Consider the following 15,969-nt stretch of genomic DNA (forward strand, 5'->3'; position numbering starts at 1 on the left):
TATTCCCCTAATCTTCCCGCCCCAAATATTTTATGCAATTATTTGGGGAGTGCAATAAGCTTTAAATAGTGGATCTAAGAAAATGTTAAGTTCTAAAACAAATTGAGCAATCGTAAACAGGGCCCGACTCTCATCGTAAATATTCAGAATAACAATCTTGTGTATATAGCGGAATATTTTTTATATCGATTTTTATTTTAAACTTTTCATATAAGGGGAACTTGTTCGTTCAGTCAGCTGACTGCGTTTTAGAAACGTTTGTAACTTTATATTGAATAAAGTATTAAAATGCAGGAATAAATCGTAGCCAAATTCAATTTGTATAGTTTGTACGGTTATAAATTAATATTCACCACATTTTTTTTTATTCTTTTTAGTCCTATAGGCTTATTTACGGATTGTGCTATACGCATACGTACGAGACGCTAAATGTTAATTGTAATTTGGATGTAATGTTAAACTATGGCTTCGTCGTCTAAGGGTATAAACAAGACCACCTACGTCACACCGAAGCTAAAAGACTTCGTTTTCACGGAAAAATTGGGCAGTGGGACATATGCAACTGTTTATAAGGCTTATAGAAAATCCTGTGAACACAGACAAGTTATTGCTGTGAAATGCATCCAAAAATCAAACCTGAACCTTGTTTTCTATTGAAAACCTATTGCTAGAAATTGAGATTTTAAAACAAATCAAGCACGAGCATGTTGTTGAACTGTTTGATTTTCAGTGGGATGATTCATTCATTTATCTTATAATGGAATATTGTGGGGGTGGGGACCTATCTGGCTTTATACAGTCAAAACGAATGGTACCTGAATATACAGTGCGTAGATTTCTTCAACAAATTGCATCAGCTGTAAAAGTTCTGCATGACCATAACATTTCACATATGGATTTAAAACCACAGAACATACTGTTAACATCAAATTACCAACCAGTTTTAAAAATCGCCGATTTTGGTTTTGCCCAGCATATTGAGTCTGTGCAGGAGTATTCGCTAAGGGGGTCTCCCTTATACATGGCTCCAGAAATGATACTAATGAAAAAATATGATGCGAAAGTAGATTTATGGTCAATCGGGGTTATACTGTATGAGTCTCTATTTGGAGAGGCACCTTTCGCATCTAGAACATTAGAAGATTTAGAGGCAAAAATACAGAGTCAGGATCCTATTTTGATCCCAAGAACCCCGCAAACATCAAACGATTGCAAGAACCTTCTTTATGGTCTTCTACGTAGAGACCCAGATCAACGGATAAGTTTCGAGGACTTTTTCGCTCATCCATTTGTAGATTTGGAACATAAACCATCGCAAGATTGTCTTCCCAAAGCAACAGAGATTGTAATGTCTGCAGTTGCTTCTGATCGGGCAGGAGATCTCGCTAAAGCTGCCAAACTGTATTCTGAAGCTATCGAGTATTTTGTTCCGGCAATTTATTACGAAAATGACCAACTTAAAAAAGCTGCTTTGAGAACGAGGGTTACCGAGTATTGCAATCGTGCAGAGCAACTTAAAATTCTTAGCAAACCAGTTACAACGCCGACAGATTCTTTGGAACAATTAAAACTTTTAAGTGAAGACAACCAAGTTATAACACAAGCAATACAGATGATTTTCGAAGCTAGAAAAGCTGAGAAAAATGACAAATTCCAACAAGCATTGGATTTGTATACTGAAGTCTTGGGCAATCTTATTCCAATATTAGGTAAAGAGAAACCAACTAGAAGGAAAGAGCTTTTACATTCGCAAGTACAGTTTCTACTGACGAGAGCAGAATCGATTAGAAGTTATGTTAGTGTACAAGAAATTGAAATACACCAACCAAACGCACAAGTAGAAAACAAACCAACAAAATGTTCAATCTCATAATTTTATTTTTCTTTAATGTTAAATCGCAAAGTAATATAAATTTCTCACTGTGAGTGCCAACAACAATACTAATCAGGAATTACAATTAAACTTCACATCGCAATATTATAAATGAAACTTATATTGAAACTTCTACTGTTAAAAAACAGCGATTGTGATTATAATATAAGTTGTGCAAAATACAAGATTTAAATTACATTATTTACGAATTACATTATTTTCCTGCTTCACTACTTTAAATAATACATTACAGAAAGGGGTGTGCAACCTTACATGAGGACCAGGTATAAATTACTGGATGAACCGGCCCTACATTTATTGAACCTAGGCTTGCATGAACCAATAGTGGGTTCTTTCAGTTTTGATCCTATGCTATTATAGGATGTTATGATATTAAAAGGGGCTGCAGGTTGCACACCCCTAATTTAAAGCATTGTTTTATCAGTATTCTGTTGTGTGCTTATAAATATGCATGTATGAAAACCATGTTATTGTTAATTTAGTGTAACTTATTACTGTGGCAATAATTGCTTTAAATACCAAGAAATAAAGGTAGCTTCTGCGCAATAAATGTTATTCCAATATTACGTGACTGTTATTTTGCTAGGTGTTATTTTGTGTATGTGTCCAAAAAATGTTAAAATAACAAGAAATAGTCGCTATAAATATAACATGAAATATCGGGAACTCTTTCTGTGTGCTATTCTATGCATATTATTCAATATTACGTGACTGTCTTTTTGCTCGGTGTTATTTTGTCTGTGTATCCAAAAAATGGTAGAGTTTGTAATTTGCTTGCAATGGCTGCAGCAGCTGCCACACTTCTTGATTTAATCACTTCAACGCCACGACGTATAATGCTGTCCGTTATAAGCCGAATCTGTAATTAGAATATTTGTTTTGACCAAATGGTAAATGAATGTAACTTATTTACCTTCGTATGGCAGGAAATGATATTTTTAATATAAAGGTTTTTTCTAAGTTTATTATTGTATGCTCCCATTTTACCGCCAATTTGGACAACCCATTAATGTATCCCACCAATGATAGCGGTATCAAACCTGCTATTCTATGGTTACAAGCAACGATTCAAACCACTTCAGCACAGCGAATATAATGTGGCATACTAGGACCTATAAATGAATCCCTTTCTACTACAAAGCTGTATTAATATTTTTTCCCAACCAATTTTTAATCAATCACTTAAATAGTTTACGCATACCAAATTAAAAACACAATCTGCTTATTAGTCCAAAATTAATCACCCTGAGTTTTAGCAAAAAGGTGTTTGTGATTGTGATGAACCCACTCATAATGATGTCATAACAAACACTATTGTGTAATAAACAAAACATTTCCGAACAAAATATATTTTGATTACAAAACAGGAAACATTATCACATGATATATATTTATGATTTATAAATATGAAAACAACCCGCTTTAAACATGATAATAATATCTCAAGTCAGTTTCAATACAAACATTAACCACCATATTATACCTATGACAAACGTCTTCAATTTTAAACGTTTCAGTTCAAAAACCAAAACAATCAATCATATTATAAATAGTATGTTTTTATTGAAAACAACCAGAAAAAACTTTCATTTATGCACCAAACATTTTTAATACGGTCCTGTCCGTAAAAAGGACTTTAGACAAGCAAATGGCAGTAAGTTAAATTTAAGATTAAGATTCCCAATATAACCCACTCACCTTTCGAACATCGTGTCTCCATATGTTTCCATCCTTGTTTACATAAAATGTAGAAACGTAATCGTAATATCTGGAATATTTAACATCAGTAAATTGTTTGGTGGTAGAAGATACACTTGTTATAACTAAACTGTGAGCATGAGGTGTATGAATACACCATTTGCGGCTGGTGTATAAAAAGACACCCATGTTATAACTCGACAGTGAGCATGAGGTGTATGAATACACCATGTGTGTCTGGTGTATAAGAAGACACCCATGTTATAACTTAACAGTGAGCATGAGGTATATGAATACACCATGTTATAACTTGACAGTGAGCATGAGGCGTATAAATACACTGTGTGTGCCTGGTGAATAAGAACACATAGACACCTATATGTTATATATAACTCAAAAGTAAGATATAAATACAAAATTTTTTAACTTGACAATAAGCACAAGGTATCTAGGTACATTACAATCAATATAATACCAACAATAAGCATAACATTGTACATCAGGATCTTACGTTACGAACACGTAACAAACAAAAATCAAGTCCAACCAATTGTATAATATAATACATATATATAATTTGGCAATACGCCAAAATGGCATCATCTTACTCAAATCCACTCTTACCTTCTATTAGCTGGCATAGATAGCAACAGATTACAGATCATTGTTGTCGGGTTCCAGCCGGATAATCTCCATCTAACTTCTATACGATGGTGCGTCTCATCCAGCTCCATGCTTAATACATCAAGTGTTGGTTGACTTAGATAACGAAGGTTAAATTGTCGATACGACCATAAGAAGAATTTGTAGGAACGGTGGCCGCTCAGGAACAACCTGAATAAAAATGGATATATTTTAGTAATGTTATAAAAAATCACTTACAAAAAACAATCAACCACAAAGTTGCATTCGTAGAAGCTCGGAAGTTGAAACAGAATAGAATATCCATGTTATACCGATTGTCGTTTTCTGGCCACTCGGTGTTAAATAAGTTAAATTCATTCATTTATACCTATTATTTTTTAATAAAATCTAAGGTGACATTGTTAAAATTCATATGGACCTAATGCGGTGAATAATATATACTTTGGCTCTGCTTGTTTCTATAGTTAACAGCAGGGTAAACTCTTTTTAATTAAATACGTTTTACCTCGTTTTATATTAATAAGTAAGGCCTAAATGTTGAACACTAACTTAAGTTTTTCTGGGTTCTTCTTTGAAGAAGTGTGCAGTTCAATGTCTTTTGTGTAAATACTAAAGTCATGCCAAGGACCTCGCTTTTCAAAGAACATTGGAATCTATAGAGATATTATAACAATAATAAAGTAATTTTTATTTATCTCTTCAAAAACGATAGCGAAGATCATATTATTTAAACAACAAAGAGAAGGGAATCAACAGCAAAACAACAGTTGTTATACCATAGTTTAAGACTTAATAAATGTAATAAAAAAAAACAGTATAAAATGAATATTAAGTTAGAAAAAAAGGTGAAATAATTATAAATCATATTAATGTTAATTGTATTTTCAAACTGAATGTTTAAAAGTTATCAATGAGATAATATAATACCTACCTCATTTCGAAGTTTTGAATAAAGTAGCCTTAACTTTTGATTGGGGTCATTAGCTGGTTCTTCTGTTTTGTTTAAATCTTCTGAAAACAATTTACAAACATAAAATTTTGTCCATGATTAAGGTTTGTGGCTGTGGCCTCTATCTTAGAGGTTACAAGTTCAAGACCCATCGCTGCCAGTTTGCTACTATTGTGGGCGTCTGTTTCTTTGAGCCACTTGACTACAATTACTCCAACCCAGTGGTCACATTCAAAGAAATTTTACACCCTAATCCTCACAACTTCCACAGATAGTTGTTATTGTATAAAACACTCTCAAGATATTTGAATATTTTGTGTTAAAGGTGTCCCATCTCCCCCCTCCTACTATACATACTATAGGTAGGTTATATTACAAACTCGTTCAATTATAAATACCTATATATATATATTAAGTGTTAAAACCCATAACAACACCTATATATTCCATAAAACTTACCATTATTGTTAGTAGTGTTATCAACATTTGGTGGAACATAGTTCACATTATTGCACAACAATTCTTTTTCCTCAAAACTCAAACTTTTTTGACAACAGTCTAAATTTGAAGGTAGGAACCTCAAATCAGGTTTATGGTTATACACAACGAGAGCTTTTTCAATGAATTCCTTGTTTTTGTAAACTTGTAACTTTATCGACTTTTTTCTCATTAATTTTCTGCGAGATTTGCTTTGAAAATTTGGTCTTTTATCTTCAATTACAGCTGGCAATGACGCTGTAACAGTCTGCAAAGTTTTATTTGAAGTTATTTCAATATTTTGCAATGCAAGAGGTGCTCTATGGTAGAATACACTGGACAAAACATTTTCAGTCTTTGAGACGGCTTGTTTGTTATATTTGTATATTGTAGTGATAGGAATTGCAACTTCTCTTCTCCAAATACTTGTTAACATCCTGGTTGCTATAACAGAGAACATGGCATCTCAGTATAAGTGATTACCATGTGCGTGTAAACTATAATATCTGTAACTGGTGCAAAAAAGAGACATAGTTAGGAAAACCACTCATAAAGTAACATGAATGAATGAATCTTACGTTATCCTAGCGTGGCCAGAAAACGACAGTCGTAATAACACGGGTGTTTATACGCCTTGTGTCAGTTTACGAGTTACCATGTATGTTACTTTGTGAGTGATATATAATTGTTCTATACCCATATTTCTAGCGCTTTCAAACCTTTCCAATAGTTAAGAACAAGCATATTACTACGTAAGTGTAACGTAGTTTTTGCACCAACTTCGAAAAAATGACCAAGGCAAACTTCATATCGGCAGCAAAAGTAACGTCTGCTGCAAAACACAAACATATATGGCGAGAGAAGTGGTTCGAACTATTAGACAAAAAAATAAAAAAAACAGTGATCTGTAATGCGCCTTTTTCTCTACAAAACTCTTTTTTGGACTTAGCCTGATTGAAGTTTGGCCTCCTTATTAAAAAAGTTGACAGTTTATACAATTTATGCTGTTCTGTGTGCACTCGTGTATTTAATTTACACTTTTTCTAATAAATGTTATCCATAGACAAATGCAGATGTAGTTTTTTGCATTTTTTTTACATTTTTACAGTGTCTTGCTCCAGGACACACGCCTACAATATTAGCAGCATAGAGCCTGAAACCTTTGGCCTCTGGCCTAATAATACTGAAAAATAACCACTCTTTTTGTCTCGCCATGCAAAGTTAATAGGATTCACTAATTTAAACGTTTAAAACATAAATTTTCTCATGGAACATATTTATTCATTAAGACCTATATATACCCAGTTTGGGGTCAGAATATATTCTCAAATCTGGACTAAATTCTAGGTCCTCTAACAAGTACCTCACCCATATAGAATACCCCAAAATTTTTACGATGATTTCATTTATTTGGTAATTTCCAATCCACATTGAAGAGAACAAACAAAGAACATTTTCCGTCTAAAATTGAACGTACACTAAGGCAAGAACACAATAACGGAAATGTTTTACTGCATAAATAGTGGGGAAGAAACGCACAAGCAGCATTGTGGACCAGATTTATGATTGGGCCTTTACAAAAATAAAGATTTTAAACCAACAACTCATTCTTGGGTACTATTTAACAGTGCATGACAAAAAACAACAATTTTTTTCTAAATGTCATTTCAAGTAATGCCAAGTGTTTATAAATCACAAAAAAATGATTCTAGTAAAAAACTTTCGGTAATGAATTTTCCCATATAATTAGTTTATTTTTTATCTAATGAACATTTTTAGACAATTTAGACAAAATTTGCATTCTGTGCTAACCTTTCGTAAAAAGGGACAAACAAAATTAGAAAAATAAATTTATATTTTTAGGCATTACATGAAACGGCTGGTTTGATTGACAGTAACTTTTTATAAGATATCTATGTTATCGGTTAGCGGGTAAATAATTCGGGTCGAGGTAGTTGTATTCGGGGCGCCTCCTAGCGGTGGAAAACTTGGTGTAATCCCCGTCGGTGAACGGGCTGAGTATTGACGAGGTGTTGTGTGTGACATCACAATCGTTGTTAACCACGGACGCACATACGGGTTCAAGTCGGTGGTTCGTCTTGTGAGTGGGGGTTTCAAAGTGACTGGAATGTTGAAAAGGGTTTGGTCATTTATACACATGATGAATTAATAAATGAATGATAGCTTATTTGTTCTATTCAGTAGCGCAAATACTGAATATTTTTATTATAAAGTTATATTATATAGTTTTATTTCATACTAGGGGTAATGACAGTAGTTATAACACGGGTGTTTTGTTTCATACACCTGATGCCCGCTTACGAGTTACCATGTATGTAACTTTATGGGTGATTGTTTTCTGTATGGCTGATAATTTAGATAACCCATTAGTGATCACTGGGTTAAGCAATTGTCATTAAGTGTCTTGCCTAAGAACACATGCGCTCACAATGTATAAATACAAACATGCATAATGTTAACACATAACAAGTTACCTTTTCCTTTGTATACACGATTGACACAGATCAACAGATTGAGCAGCGGGGCAATCAATGCAATGATAACGAACACCTTCTATTGGCTCACTTTGACATATATCGCACTGAAATATATTTGGTTTATAACTGGCTCTAGGTTTCCACTAACAGGCCAGATAACATTGGCTACACATTTCCCCAATAGAAATACTTTAATTCTACATAACTTACAGCCTAAGTATTACTCAAACAAAAGGGTTCTGGTTCAAACCCCAAACAGGTAAGATAAAAAGTGCAAAAATGTAAGTATCATTTTAAAACTTGCACTGGAATACTTTTACATACAGAACTGCCTGCCTGGGTTAAACTAACTACAAGCAGTTCAGATAAATAAGTCAAAAAATTGCAATAAAATTTCACACCTGATATCCCACATGTTGTGCTAGGGCTTGTCTCCCGTTATTATCGAATAATTTCAACTGTTGGCGACGTTTTCGTTTCAAACGAAGGATTTCAAGATATTCATCTGAGAACCTGAGATCTTGTGGGATATCTTCTTCATCCTGGGGGTTGGGAAGTTTATTTAAATTATCAAGGTAGGCACCTATTTTATATAAATGTAAAGGAAGCAAAGTTCAAATAAATCCGAAATATAAAAGACAACGAGCAAAATGACACTCCCAAAATAATTTGCGGTAGAACACTGACCGAACAAATGGGATCATTTTATACTTAACAAAAAAAATACATTTACAGAAAACTTCTACTTACTGAAACCTGGTCACAGTTGACTGGTTCCCACCCCTCCTCCTCTCCTCCTCCCACTTTCTCTTCTTCCTCCTGCTCCTCCATACGAACAGGAACATGGAAGTCAGAGAAAAAGGTTGACATTCGTGTGAGAGAGGCTTGGGGGTGTGGACGGTGCTGGAAGAAAAAGGGGGTTTGTGAGAGTGAGAAAAAAAAGGTTTCAAAAAAGTGAGGGAAATACGATTTGATAGTTTTGCTTTGTTACTTCCCTTAACTGGTATAATTTAAATGGTAAATTCTACCAGTTTTGAATTTTTTTAATGGTAAAGTAAAATTGTTCTGTATACCAAAAGAGCAAAAATTTTCAGACCTAAATTTGGCCTGCCAGTTTTATAAATTGCCTTATTCGTGTACACAATAAAACAAATGTACTATATTTCTTTTAATAAAACCTTTTAAAGTTTAACAGAGAAAAGGGCGGGAAATAATGTAAAACTCTGTAAAAAATGAGTAAAATGTTGCTGAAAAACCTAAAAAAATGTAAAACGTTGTGTGTATGTTAACTTCAAATTAAGAAATAAACCCATAGCATCTTACCTTGTGCAACCGCTTAGGTTTAGCACTGACCATTCTATCCAACCTCGGCATGCGACCTGGTATAGTCAGACCTGCCTTTGCGAGTTTAATGAAATATTTCTGGACTCGAGATTGAACTTGAAGAGGCGTCCGAGCTCCCAGTTCCGCTGCTATTTTACGGAACCTGGAGTAGGTAGATTGGAAACAAAGTTAAGTCAATCTAATGCTGTTGTTGCTACCAGGCATTATGTAATATATATGTAATACATATAGAATAATTCTATATGGTTAAGGCCCCTAAATACTATGACATGATTAAAGACCCTAACCATATAGAATATAGTTTTTGATTGCACAAGATTGACAAGCAACCATGGTGTTGGAGTAATGCACCAACTCTGCCAAAAGTTCCTGGCAGGACCTCACTCATATTGGCCATATAGAATATAATTCCTGATAACGATAATTATTAAAATTGACAAATGAACCTACCTGTTAAACTCCACGGCTTCTTGTGGATATTTAACAAGTAGTTCCTCGAGTTTTCTTTGCTCTTCAACTGTCCATGATTTCTTGAAGGTGTCGGAACGATTCTTGGTGGGCTGTGGGAGTGGGTTAAGTTACACCAGTCTACTTTATTATATACACTAGGGGCTAAAGATGAAAAAAGTGGAAATGATAAAAAGTGGGTAAAGATAAAAAAAGTGGAAATTTAAACCTTTTAACGGGTGGTTGGTACCAGAACACCCTTTAGAATAAAGGTATAGATATATATAACAAATATTGTTGTAGAAATACTGGTGAAAAAAGTGGTACAAGGTTATATTTAACTGATTTTAAATTACAAATTAAAAATATTATAAATAAACATATACCCTTATTAAAATAAGAATAATGATTGTTACCTTGTTACTTTGTGTAGAAGAACACGGGACATCTTTGTCCTTGAATAAAAAAATGATCAAATTTAACAGAAATGTATGATGTATATATATATAAATTTACTTATGATGAGTTGTATTTAGGTAAAATCAATTAAGATGTTATTTGAAAAACACTCAATTTTATTATATATTCTGTGGGGGGAAGGTCCTGTAGCATGGCACGCCATGGGACCTGGGATTTAGACCAGGACTGGTTCATTATCCCACCAAAAAAAAAAGTTAAAAGATTAAGGAACTGGTGCTACGTAACGGAACAGACAAAATCAAGTCCAACTAATTGTTTAATATAAGATATATTTCTTCTAAGTGGCATTGTCAGTCTCTTATCTAAGAAAACTTGATTTTGTTTAAACCTGATTTAGCATTTGTGTATCCAAGTCAATGCATTTTTTCCGGGTGAGTGGTTTTATGGATTCGCTTGAATGATCACTAAACACATGATCAAATGTACCGAACTGTGACGTATATTTCGACCAATCAACAGAAGGGAGGGAGGGAATGTTTTGACGAGTCGGCAAGTTTATATCAACCTGAAAATAATGAGTCAGCAATTTTTTTAAATTTTCAGTCATGTGATATGAGTTTTTAGAGGCTTTTTTGGGATAAAATTTAGGTAATGATCATTAATTTGGCTGACTGATGTAGTCAGCATTTTACTGGGTTTGAGTAAGGAATCAATAACAGTGGGGAAAAAATAGAAGGACTGAACACTCGACGGGAGTATCTGACCTTGGCCGAGCTGTCAAGGGAAGATCTCTTATTCATTACCAATAAAGCGCTTGTCGCCTACCTTCAAGCAAGCGACAAGCTTTAACATCTGGTGAGGTATATGCAGTAGTAATCTGGGTGTTGGGGTAATGCCCCTAAAAGGCTATACTGTAGGGATAGGACCTCACCCATACAGAGTAGAATGTATCCACAAAACAAAACCCATCACACAAGGTTCAAACCCCACCCAAGCCACACCAATAAATATAAACACCAAAACCCTAAATTTTAATGCTCAACTCTGGCCTAAATTTAAGCGCCTGAAAGGCGTAGGACCTCACTAATGTAAAAAAAGAATGTACACAAAACAAAACCCCATCACACAAGGTTCAAACCCCACCCAAGCCACACCAAGATAAATGAAAACACTTATTATCCCACCTTTCTCTGTAGTTTATCCACAAAGTCAATTGGATCCATCATTGCTTGTTTGAGCTTCTCTTGCATAGTTTCAAGATCTGCAAGTGCTTGTTTACGTTGAGCTTCCAACACAGATGCTGTCCTCAGTACATTGTGGTAACTGTGGACAAATGGGATTTAACATATTTATCCATTTTATTTCAGACAGAGAAAAATTACCGTGGGATTAACCACTATATTTCGAAATATTAAAAAACTCATATTTAGTTAATATTCTTTGTCCTGAGTAAAATTGCATCCTGTTCTTTTTTTGTGTGGATTTCACTACTTTAGTTTCGATTTTAATTAATTGTATAATTGTTTAGGGTACAGCTAAAAATCAAAACCTTTTTTTTAATCCCATCTATTGTATGTTTATATAGGCTATAGACAGACAGCTAAAAATCAAATTTATGATACACCAGAAACCAAAATTAGGTTCAAATCCGAACTTACTCAGTGTTATGCTTAAGCGCCACATGATCAGATTCGAAATAATAAACCTCAGGTCCAGTTGGAGGGTCCTGTTCGAATAACGGGGGTGGTTCGAACGTGTCAATAGGGGTGACGTCTTTTAAACGATGAAAACCCCCCCTTCCACGACCTCTGCCCCGGCCACGACCCCTACCTCTCGTTCTAGTGGGTGACTCATGTGGGGTGCGCATGGGGCTTTTATGGGGTAAGAGGCATGGGTGAACGGGGGATAAGTTGCCGTGGCGATTAGGTGATTTGTTGTCATAGTTATGTGGTAAGGCTTTTTCATTGTTGTGCTGGTCGCCTTTTTCACATTTTTGGTCGAAATTTGAAGATTTTTCAATCGTCTTTTTTATCTCAGAGTCGGATGTTGCTCCTTGATCCTCCTTAAGCTCTTTCACACTTTCATCTTTGCTCTCTGCATCATCTTCCCTGTCTTCTTCATCTTTTTGAATGGAATCATCTTTTTCGTCTTTTTTCTCAATTTTTTTTTTCGGTGTTCGATGTCTATGTATCATTAAGTCAAGACTAAGGGCGTAATAATCCGGTTGACATTTTAATCCAGAACTTCTCAAAGCTCTTCTTCTCCACTTCTGGAATTGGTCCTCTTCCTCCTGAAAGATCAAGAAAATATAAATTGTCAGCCATATAATAAAAATCCATCACTGACAAATTACATATGTAGTAACATCAAGCAGGCACGAGGTGTATGGAACAGAACAGAACACCCATGACCTGAGTTATAAAGACCAACGTTTTTTGGCCTCAAGAGAACTATCTTAGCACCAAATCATTACTTTATTTTTTTCTACACAGTTTGGACAAGAATCGTTCAACTCTATAAGCACCAGATCAGGGTCAGATTCGCGGAATTCATTACAAATTTACCTGAAGTTTGGCAACTCAATACACATATTAATACAATTACCTGTAGTTTTGCTGCCATATCCAAGGAGTCTGAGACTAAATCTCTATCTTCACCCCCACAGTGTTCATCTTTTTCCAACCCCCTAGGCTCAATTAAATATTCACCAGAAGGTTCTATATGTCCATTAACCACATTATTATTCACAGTGTTGATTATTTCCGAAGTTTCTTCACCATTTTCCACTTTAACAGAATTTTCTGTTTTTTCAACAGAATTTTCAGAACTTTTTTCCGCGCTATTTGGCTCAAATTCAAAGTTATTCGCGTCGTTAGAATTTGAAGGACAAGGTTCAGATTTAGCTGGACTGATGCTCGGCTTCCGTTTGTGAGGTTTCTTCGTTCGTGTTTGTTTGGGTGATTTGTGATTTAATCTGTTGGAAATAATTAAAATTAAACCAGGTTAATGGCAATTGCTCCAAAACTAATGGGTTGTTTAAAACATTATTGTCAGGGATACAGGAAAAAATTGAGCCCACAAAGTTACATATGTGGTAACACATAAGTAGGTACGAGTTGTATGAAACAGAACACCAATGTCATAACAACTGCCTAGCTGAAATACTGATACAGTTACACAGAAGGTATATATACCAAATATATCAATAAAAGGTTCAGAGTACTATACACACTGATATACAACACAGTAACGTCTTACATTGATTTCTTATGTTTAAACACAAACTCCATAACTGATGCCATCTCCCCACGCTCTGATAATCTTCGTAATCTTCTCGAACCAGTGGTAAATAAGTCCTGTGTGTGAATGAATGTTAACTATTATATTGGTCTATATATAGTCTGGAAGAATAAATGAACGTAAACTTATCTATTTTTGGGTAGGAAGCAACGACAGTCGTTATAACACGGGTGTTTTGTTTCATACACCTCATGCCCACACAAATTACCAAAAAGAACCATATTATATAATTACATAACCGGGCTGGTTATTTTTTTAATATAAGACTAACAAAACCCTAAGGGAAACTGGGTTGGATAAATTGCCGTGTCTTGCCCTATGACACTTATGCCCACAATGGTAGCAGCGACGAGCCTTGAGCGCTTATCCTCTAGGCTACAGTCAAGTGAATCACCCTGTAGGATACAAGGTATTGATATTCACCACTCACCTCAGAATAATGTCGTTTCCTCAGTGCAGAATCCCTTCTTTGACATATTGAGACTCCATTGCGATTTTTCAATAAATTGAAATTTATTTTTGAAACTTCTTCAATATTGTTCATTGTTTTGCTCTCTGCTTTGGGGATCTCCCCATTTGTGACAGAGGCTCCAGGCAAGGAGTTATTTTCTTGTTTTACGTCGGAAACATTCCCGTTGGTTAACTCAGTAGTCAGTTTTGTGGGGGAATCATCGCTGTTTTCTGTCGCACCATTTTGAATAGGGGTTTCTGTGTTGCTATCTTCTGTATGAGATGTAGAGTTACTTTTAGATGACATTTCATCGTTGGTTGTTGGGTGGGAGTTTCTTTTCGATGGGGATTTGGTTTCAGGTGGAGTAGTATCTAAAAAAGGTACAAATATCTAATTAGCATCGTTTGTGCCAATGAATGTAATACACATTGGCGTTTATATAGAAACTTTGGAGCGGGAAAAGGTATTTTTTACAACTGGGGTTCTAAACCAATATGTCCCCTTGTTCCACTAGAATATAAGAAACAACGCAAATAATTATCATATTAACCAGTTTTGATATTTCCAAGGTGTACGTAGGCTTATGCCGATACCTGGAATAGCATTTGAACTTTACTTTGTGATATGTAAGTCATATGGACCCTTAACCAGGCAGTTATTTTTTAAATAAATATTAATAAAGCAGAATTAAAAATTCAATTTACATTTTTATATAAATATTGTGCAGAGAAAAAATTCCGACTTACATTTTTCCTCTTCTTCAATCTTATTGCTCCCATCTGATCCTCGTTGTCCTCTTAAACTTGATCTTCGTGTCCTTGGTGACTTGGATGTTGGGGTACGAACCTCCGCATCCGAGGATGTGGAAGAGCAAGTGGAGGACCTCTTGCTGCGACGAAGAGGAGAGTCGGACTCTAAGAGAAGAGGAGGTTTATTAATAGGTGATGTTGCAGAGAGAAATTGTACCTCTATATTTTTGCCAAAAAAAATATATTAAAATATTTTGTTGAGGGTTTTAAATAGAAGACGAAATACATTATTGTGTGTTGTTGGAAAAAAACATATTTTCTGTGGAAATTCTGAATTTTTTTGCAAAAAGTACAATGATTTCTAGCAGCGAACTTAATTACCAGCAGACAAAATATTGCAGCACAAAACTATAGTTTCCGAATGTGTATTTGTTTAAAAAAATTATCTTGCATGAAAGAGGAACTGATATATTCTGCAAACTGCATTGCAGGTGCAAAAGAACAAAATTTACCTATGGCCTTTTTTGGAGAATAATTTGGCAATTCAGCAAAACTTTCCGGGTTACAACTTCTAGTTGATCTACGGTTTTGTTTCTCCGCCAGCAATGTGCTATTTGACCGCGTGCGCTTGGCGACTCCGTGCACCTTGGTCCCATTTTCCCCTTCCTCTCCGTTCAAATTCAGTTTCCGTTTTCCTTTGACAGTTGGTGTGCTGGAACCTTTTAGTGGTTTCATATTTCTATGTTAGATCTGTGGACATGGAAATTAAAATATTATTTTTCCGGTGCTTGTGAAGAATGCACTGGCTATGCCAAACTTATACACTAAGCGAAGAGGTTAAAATTTAAGATAATGCACCAATTAAAGGTAAAATTATGGGCATGTGGCATAAAGACTCCGTCTTCCAAAAGATATTTCACTATGTCATAGTATGTATGCTAACTGCTAAAATTCTACAACTTAAAACTAAAGAGTGCGTCTGACAGCTAAATCGTATTGCAAATTATTGCAACTAATACTAAAAGCCACTGCGTAGGGCCAACTGGCCAGCAGGGGTACGGGCACGGCAATGCAATCTGTTATCTATCTACTGTCTA

At 35.0% G+C, this 15,969-nt stretch overlaps 3 protein-coding genes across 4 annotated transcripts; 1 reads left to right on the plus strand and 2 right to left on the minus strand.

The window, feature by feature from the left end:
- Window positions 1-270: 270 nt before the first annotated feature.
- Window positions 271-2,457, plus strand: LOC149725813 (serine/threonine-protein kinase ULK3-like). Its single transcript, XM_089891511.1, is given in 2 exon segments — window positions 271-648; window positions 650-2,457. Coding segments are annotated over 2 exon segments (1,410 nt in total). The 5' UTR covers window positions 271-462; the 3' UTR covers window positions 1,874-2,457.
- On the minus strand, window positions 1,861-6,470 carry LOC149725814 (uncharacterized). 2 transcript variants are annotated; one of them, XM_089891522.1, is made up of 6 exons: window positions 5,646-6,470; window positions 5,169-5,245; window positions 4,787-4,890; window positions 4,217-4,426; window positions 3,593-3,662; window positions 1,861-2,753 (listed from the first exon to the last, which is right to left on the minus strand). In XM_089891522.1, exons 1-6 carry the CDS (start codon window positions 6,121-6,123, stop codon window positions 2,598-2,600), a joined length of 1,095 nt encoding a protein of 364 aa, XP_089747648.1. In that variant the 5' UTR covers window positions 6,124-6,470; the 3' UTR covers window positions 1,861-2,597. The 2 variants fall into 2 exon arrangements, with proteins under 2 accessions (XP_089747648.1, XP_089747649.1); XM_089891523.1 differs by having other exon boundaries at window positions 5,169-5,248; window positions 5,646-6,466.
- A 581-nt stretch (window positions 6,471-7,051) lies between these two features.
- Window positions 7,052-15,653, minus strand: LOC149725815 (uncharacterized). The gene is made up of 15 exons (XM_089891450.1): window positions 15,385-15,653; window positions 14,870-15,037; window positions 14,103-14,494; window positions 13,631-13,728; window positions 12,977-13,346; window positions 12,031-12,662; window positions 11,557-11,695; window positions 10,761-10,937; window positions 10,369-10,407; window positions 9,956-10,065; window positions 9,485-9,647; window positions 8,912-9,064; window positions 8,563-8,703; window positions 8,159-8,265; window positions 7,052-7,786 (listed from the first exon to the last, which is right to left on the minus strand). The coding sequence occupies exons 1-15, from the start codon at window positions 15,605-15,607 to the stop codon at window positions 7,582-7,584; spliced, it is 3,117 nt and encodes a 1,038-aa protein (XP_089747576.1). The 5' UTR covers window positions 15,608-15,653; the 3' UTR covers window positions 7,052-7,581.
- Between the last annotated feature and the right edge of the window lie 316 nt (window positions 15,654-15,969).

This window comes from Ciona robusta, chromosome 13, assembly GCF_009617815.1.
Source record: "Ciona robusta chromosome 13, ASM961781v2".
In the NCBI taxonomy this organism is placed as follows: Eukaryota; Metazoa; Chordata; class Ascidiacea; order Phlebobranchia; family Cionidae; genus Ciona; species Ciona robusta.

Excerpts from the sequence above, each read along its gene's own strand:
- LOC149725814 (XM_089891523.1), bottom strand. The coding sequence starts at position 6,123 with ATGTTCTCTGTTATAGCAACCAGGATGTTAACAAGTATTTGGAGAAGA. Across the intron at positions 4,427-4,786 it reads AAGAACCCAGAAAAACTTAA|GTTGTTCCTGAGCGGCCACC; the intron begins GTTAGTGTTCAA and ends ATTTTTATTCAG. Across the intron at positions 3,663-4,216 it reads TCTATGCCAGCTAATAGAAG|ATATTACGATTACGTTTCTA; the intron begins GTAAGAGTGGAT and ends TAAATATTCCAG.
- LOC149725815 (XM_089891450.1), bottom strand. The coding sequence starts at position 15,607 with ATGAAACCACTAAAAGGTTCCAGCACACCAACTGTCAAAGGAAAACGG. Across the intron at positions 9,065-9,484 it reads AACCTAAGCGGTTGCACAAG|CACCGTCCACACCCCCAAGC; the intron begins GTAAGATGCTAT and ends TTTTTCTTCCAG. Across the intron at positions 7,787-8,158 it reads TCGTGTATACAAAGGAAAAG|TCACTTTGAAACCCCCACTC; the intron begins GTAACTTGTTAT and ends TCAACATTCCAG.